This window comes from Pygocentrus nattereri, chromosome 4 (genome assembly GCF_015220715.1).
Source record: "Pygocentrus nattereri isolate fPygNat1 chromosome 4, fPygNat1.pri, whole genome shotgun sequence".
NCBI classification, from domain to species: domain Eukaryota; kingdom Metazoa; phylum Chordata; class Actinopteri; order Characiformes; family Serrasalmidae; genus Pygocentrus; species Pygocentrus nattereri.
This window is the reverse complement of record NC_051214.1, coordinates 8,514,021-8,521,153: the sequence shown is the minus strand read 5'-3', so window position 1 is coordinate 8,521,153 and position 7,133 is coordinate 8,514,021. Positions and strand designations below refer to the sequence as shown.

The 7,133-nt window shown below is 39.4% G+C and overlaps 1 protein-coding gene across 1 annotated transcript in view; it reads left to right on the top strand.

The window, feature by feature from the left end:
- The window catches only part of mdn1 (midasin AAA ATPase 1), an 88,028-nt gene extending 82,443 nt beyond the window's left edge, over positions 1 to 5,585 (top strand). Inside the window, 7 exon segments of the mRNA XM_037537733.1 lie at positions 105 to 220; positions 742 to 916; positions 1,230 to 1,303; positions 1,793 to 1,907; positions 2,179 to 2,245; positions 3,024 to 3,166; positions 4,001 to 5,585. Coding sequence (XP_037393630.1) covers positions 105 to 220; positions 742 to 916; positions 1,230 to 1,303; positions 1,793 to 1,907; positions 2,179 to 2,245; positions 3,024 to 3,166; positions 4,001 to 4,186 — 876 coding nt within the window. The 3' untranslated portion in view covers positions 4,187 to 5,585.
- The last annotated feature ends 1,548 nt before the right edge of the window (positions 5,586 to 7,133 follow it).

Below are 7,133 nucleotides of genomic sequence, written 5' to 3'. Positions count from 1 at the left end.
TAAAATTAAAATAAGTTAAAATTATTATTACTATTATTATTACTATATAAAATAATATAATATAATATAATATGCGTGTGTCTGTGTCTGTGTGTTTCGTCCAGGAGAGCGCAGCAGCGGCAATGTGGCAGCAGTATCAGACCCTCACGTCCCCTCTTTCACAGCAGCTTTGTGAGCAGCTCCGGCTCATTCTGGAGCCCACGCAGGCCTCCAAACTCAAGTTAGTCCCTCTCTGTACTTTCACTATTGCTCTGTCTCCTATTCTTTCTTACTTTCTCTCTTCATTATCAGTATAAAACTGATAATGTACAACCCCATTTCCAAAAACGCTGGGACGCTGTGAAAAAATGTACAACGTAAAAAAATACAACGTGCAAATCATTTAAACCCTATATTTTATTGAAAATGGTACAAAGACAACGTATCAGTTGTTGAAACTAAGAAATATTTATTTCTTCGTGTGTGTGTGTGTGTGTGTGTGTGTGTGTGTGTGTGTGTGTGTGTGTGTGAGAGACACAAGAACTGTCAAAAATGTGTCCATAATAGTTTTTCACAACATTTAGACAAAATACCAACCTGCCACAAATCTTACTCTATTCCAGTAGTTTCCTTCTCCATCGCTTACATCAAGCTTTTAAAAGCAGTAAAACATGTTTAGCATAGAATCCTTTGCCCGGTGCTGTTTCTGTTGTTGGTTTGTCTTTGTGGTTAACCTTGTTCTTCTGTCCGGACCGTATGCAGGGGGGACTACCGCACGGGCAAGCGGCTGAACATGCGTAAGGTCATTCCCTACATCGCCAGCCAATTCCGTAAAGATAAGATCTGGCTAAGGAGGACGAAACCCAGCAAGAGGGACTATCAGATCTGCCTGGCTGTGGACGACTCGTCCAGTATGGTGGACAACCACTCCAAACAGGTGCAGTATGAGTAGAATACCTGATCTTGACAGTAGCAATTTAATAAATGACTGATACAAATACAGTACACTTACTATACTATACTATATGTATATACTGTAAATATATAAAATATTTAAAAATGTAGTCCTGTGTTCAAAATTCTACCTTCTGTAGTTGAAACACTCATATAAAAGTTTGTTGGACTTAATATAAGTAACTAAATGGCCTACCTTTGTAATGGACTTGTTCTCTGGGTATGGGGGACTTGAACTGTTCTGGCTCACTTATTTCTTTCTTCTTTCTCATGTGTGCATGTGTGTGCGTTTGTAGCTGGCGTTTGAGTCTGTCTCTGTAATAGTGAATGCTCTGACGCTGCTGGAGGTGGGACAGGTAGCAGTGTGCAGGTGAGTCCATTCTCAGACATCTACACTGACGCTCAGTGTGAAACTGTTACTTATCACTGATGTGGGAACAAAACCTTGCGTGTACATTTTTGTTGGTTCCAGTTTTTGACACCATTTGAAATTACCCATGGTCCTGTATGTTGTATCTAAATTTCATGAAGAATGGACCAAAAGAAATGACCCAAAATTACCCAAAAAAGTCATTCTATTGACTTGCATTAAAAGTAGCATATGTTTTACCTTCACCTGTAAAGTTCTCATTTTGGAGATACAAGCTTTTTATCAAAGAGCTTTAGTGCATCTTTCGGCAGAAATGAGACGGACACAGGGTGTGTAAATAAATAAGGCATAATCTTGCTCATTATAATTTATCTAGTGTCCTAAATATGACCCCCACTATTAAATAGACAATATAGTCCCTTTGTGGGAACAGCAGGCTTTGCCGTTGATGCCAATATGTTGATTTGATTGTTTTGTTATTATTCACAGCTTTGGTGAGAGCGTCCAGCTGCTCCACCCTTTCCACCAGCAGTTCAACGACCAATCAGGAGCCAGAATACTGCGGCTCTGCCAGTTCCAGCAGAAAAAGACAAGAATAGCTCAAGTAGGGATCTTCTATTCTCTTTGATTCAACTTATGATTTTAGACAAACTAATTTCTCAGAAAAACATCACTATTATCTGATATTGTGTAGGTGTCCAAACTAAGACAAAGTCTTGCTGCCCTCCTCAGTCCTGTGTAGTGGGTACAGTTAGTCTGCTTTGCTCTACACAGCTCTGTTCTGAATCTACTGAATGTGGACGTTGTATAAATGAGTGTTTGTTTTCATCAAGACTGTGAGTCTGATCAATAACTCTGTTGCTTGTCTTTTTCAGTTTTTAGAGGCTTCAGCTAACATGTTTGTGGCAGCTAAACAGCAGAGCCCTGGCTCAGCGAATACAGGTAAGAATTCCTGTTCCTTACAGGCTGAATTACTGTCTTTGACTTCACTGATTCATTATGGGTCTTTAAAAATTCGTCTGTGATCATGAAATTTTGAACTGCACCATGACTCGATTATTAGGGTACAATATGTACCCCCCAAAATTATTTCAGCCAGGAAGAAATAACATAGTTTCATGAATTTTGTAATTAGTGGTCATTTTATTTTGCTTTTGAATAAATGGAATCAATTGAAAAATATTTAGTAATAATGAAAATGTGTTTTTTATTGATAATATGCTTTCAATAGAACAAGACTGAGCTGACAATACACAAAAAACAACAAGTCAATCAAACATCAACAACAACATAGTATGGCCTGTAATCCAAGGCAATAACTTTCATTATTTTTTAGTTATGCTTTGCACTTTGGGGAATTTTTCTCATCATTTGAAAAGCTGAGCCTACAGATGGCGTCATATTCAGCCGGACTTTCTGCTTCTGTGGTCTTACTATGTTATGTGGGATGTTATGTTTTCAAATGATATCAAACGTTTAGTGGAGAAGTCCTTGAACTTTGCATTCTCTTGATACTGAAACATAAATCATAGATGTCCCTCATAGAAACAATGAAATAGTTCAGTGTACTCAGCTTTTTTCCACTGTAGATCTGCTTATTGATTGGAATTGGTTCTGTCATTGTACGATCAGCGCAGGTCAATACATTATTGCAGTTTGGTTGGATATACTTATTTTATTAATCCTTAATGCTTTTAACCTTTTGTCCTTCTCTCTGCAGAGATGGCTCAGTTGTTGCTGATTGTGTCTGATGGCAGAGGTTTGTTCCTGGAGGGGAAGGAGAGGGTCGCGGCTGCGGTTCAGGCTGCTCGCAGTGCGAACGTCTTTGTCATATTTGTAGTGCTGGACAATCCCAACTCCAGGGTAATGACCACTAACTTCATTCTCAGCGTTCAGCTTTTGCATGTGGACATTCTAAAGAGAAACTAAAGGAGAAGTCATTCAGAGTGGTTTGATGCGAGATGACTGATTGTAGAGACACTCACTGACTTTGATTGCTCTGTAGTGGTGGTGAGAGGAACCAGGGGTTGTGATGTGATGCCTAAAACACAAAGATAGTCATTCAGTTTCACCCCCCCCCCCAAAAAAAAAAAAAGTGTACGACATATAACTATGTCATGCAGTTGAAATAGGCAGTTAGAATTGGCCACAGCTAGGACTAATAAAGTAAAATGAACATCTACTCTTGAGACATGGAGACAGATTTGTTGTGATATGATGAAAAGATTGGAACGAATGCTGTGAGGTACATCTTACAGGCTAACATTCTTTTCTCTCTTTTCATTTTATTTTGGAAATGTCATTCTTTTCACCAGATCATATTTAGTCAAATGGATGGTTGTGATAAAGTGCTATCTGATTAACAGGAAACCAAAAAATATATGTAGTTATTTTATTTACTATCCAAAATCTACTTTAGGTCATTTTATTTAGTAAAATTATCTTACTATACTGCCAGATCATTTTGCTGGTTTCAGGTACATTTTCTTAAAACAAGGTGAAATTATCTGCCAACATAGTGAGGTAATTTTACTACATTGCTTAAAACAAGTAAAAAGTGTAATGGACCTATTTTGACTTAGCAAGTTTCTGTAAAAAGTCGTATTTGACATCCAACCACTCTGAAGAACTTTGTTTACATCTCAACCAGTTAATGAGCTCAGCGGACGCTCACCAGTTTTGCCTCTCATTTGTCAGGACTCTATACTGGATATCAAAGTGCCCATCTTCAAAGGGCCGGGGGAGCTGCCGGAGATCCGCTCGTACATGGAGGAGTTCCCCTTCCCCTTCTACGTGATCCTGCGTGACGTCAACGCTCTGCCCGAGACGCTGAGCGACGCCCTGCGGCAGTGGTTCGAGCTCGTCGCTGCTACAGACCAGTAGCTATGCGTGCGGACGCCGTCAAGCAGGGGCCACACATCTGCACAAAATTCCCGGTGCTGCTAGCCCTCCCGGACACGGAGACTCACAGATGCACGCACACGCATCCACACATCGGACCGGCTGCTGTACATGTGCCTTTTTTTTTTCTTAATTTTGGTATTATTTTATTCAATTGTAGTTGCAGCAGTGGCTGCTATTACTATTCCTCACATTGACTAGGAATTTGAAGAGCTTTGGATTCTAATAGTATTTTTTCCCCTCTCTGTCTCTTGCTCTCTCGTTGTTACCATTGGTCGACTTTTGCACGCGTTTTCCGTTTTTTGTCTTGAAAGAAAATGTGATTCTCTACCATTTTGAATGAAACAAAAACCTTCAGTTGGACTGGATTGTGAATGTGGACTCGTGGTCCCAGGCTCATTCATTCTGTACACCTCCGTTTTGCAAATGTGAAATACTGTTCGTCGAGTGCGAATGGCACTGCCAATACTCATCTAACGTGATCGGTATGCTCAGAAAAAGGTGCACGTGGATGTGGATATTCTCGTCCTGACACATTTGAAGAAATCCAGCAAAAATGTGCCTTTTTAAGACTCCCCCACTTCCTTATATCTACTTGGACGGCATCACTTGGACAGTATGTTTGGGAAAACTCATTGCCTGTGCACATTTTTAAGGATTCTGACCATTGTATCAGGCCGTTATGTCCCACACGCCTGAAAGTGCTGCTAAATGAGGCGTTTGGTTATGAATTCAGCATTGTTAGGTCTACAGCCCTGGAGGACCTTCGTCCAGCACAGTTTGCTGATTTTCCTTCTCAGAAACACCCGAATCAGCTCGTCTGTTCATTGTCATGTTTAATACGTGTGGTCATGTAGGCAGATCTCCAAAACTGCTAAAATCTCTCCTTTCCTGGCCGACGGAAACTAAAGGTACAAACTCCACATCCTGTGGCCAGGCGTGTCAACTTTAAATACATTTCTTTGGCATTATTTTTATTAAAATACTTCTAGGAGACTTTGTTGCAGTTTAGTATGTGCATTCTGTGTTCAAGCCGGTAGCCTCAATTAAAAAAAAAAAAAAAAAAAATCTTCCTGTACACATTTCGACCCTTAGCTCAGCGTATGTCTTGGGTCTTCAACACCTTCAGTGGGAAATAATAATAAAAGATTTTGATCCTCTTTTTTCATGATGGCCTGATTTAATGTTGGATCTTATGATGTAGAGGATCTAATGAGACACATGTGACTGATATCTGGTGGCCAGTGGTAGTTTTTTTTTTTTTTTGCTCATATTCCGTTAAAAAACAGTTGTAAGCACTTGTACAAACTGAAGGAGACACAATTTTTAGTATTTGGCCAGAACTTTTTAAGAAGTGTATTAAAAGAATAATTAGGGAAAATGTACTGAAAATGTGTCATTTTTTCAGACTTTCTGCTTTGGGTTCATTAAACAGGAATGGAGTATCTAAATTGTTAAATATTGAATTTTGTTTTCTGAGAATTTTAGAATTTTACAATTAAATGGGCTGTTTTTGTTACTATGCATTTAAGACTGATAATGTAGATGATCTCTGTTCTTCTGCTTCTCTGTTGTGCCTCATTTGAAAAGCAGTCTGAGCTGAAACACTTCATCGTCTATCAGTGTGAATGAGTGGAGCTAAACCGCTGTAGTCTGAGTAGGTGGATGTATGTGACTGTTGGTTTTTCATGATATACAATATGGACAAAAGTACCAGGGCACCTACAGGAGCTTGACACTGATGTTGGACAGGAGGACCTGGCTCATAATTTTCATTCTAGTTCATCCTAAAGGTGTTGGATGGGGTTAAGTTCAGGACTCTCTATGCTGAACAGAAAAGGGTCTTCCCCAAACTGTTCATACAAAGTTGGGAGCATAGAATTGTCCAAAATATGTTGGTTTACTGAAGGTACACTAAGGTTTCCCTTCACTGGAACTAAGGGTCCTAGGCCAAGCCCTGAAAAGCAGCCCCATATCATTATCCCTCCTCCACCAAACTTTACAGCTGGCACAGTGCAGTCAGGCATTTAGTGTTCTCCTAGCATTCACCAAACCCAGACTTGTCCAACCCTGAACTCAATAATTGGGAGGGGTGTCCCAGTATTTTTGACTATAGTCATTGTTTTATGATGGTTTTGCTAACCCTAACTCTAGATTTGGTGTTCATGGTGATGTACATGCAGTGTTGTGAGGCAAAATAGGCCCAAAGAAACCATATCTTTTTAAGATTTAACATATTTACCATCATCAGCGTTGCATATAAAAAAAGAGACTTATGCAGGTTAGTTTTTAATATATTTGTGCTGTAGACATGGTGATGCCAGGTTCCTATCATCACCACTGGAAATAAATGTGAGTAGGTAAGTTTCTCTTCAATGAACCATTTCACATCAAACCACTCTGAATACATTTGTTTACATCTCAGAGATTGAGTTATGTAGACATTTTGAAAAAGCGATTGAATTTCCCTGTAAAATCCTAAATGCAACACCAAGCCAAATTCTGTCAACCTGGTACTGCGTTAGAGATGAATTACTTTCATACAACTGAACTTTAAAAGCATACGATTTGCTGTACAGTCCATGTGCACAGCTGCAATAGCTAGGCTTTTTAAATGTAGTGTTTTTGTGATGTCATGAAAAGTAGTGTATTTACATATTTCCACCCATTCAGCCTACAGCAGGTCAGCTGCGCCCATTCACAATGATGATAAAAGTATTGTTTCAGCCTGGACTGCTTTTTAATGCAGGAAATCCAATCCGAACAGAGCTTATGTGCATATTTTGGTGTTAAGTGACAGTAACAAAAACAGTCTAATTAGGCATATTGAGAAGTCTTTAAAAAATGAGTGCCGACTTTTTTGATACACAAATCCACAATAATGTGGACCTCGGGAAAAACAGCAAACACAAGAGGAATATAGGCCCAT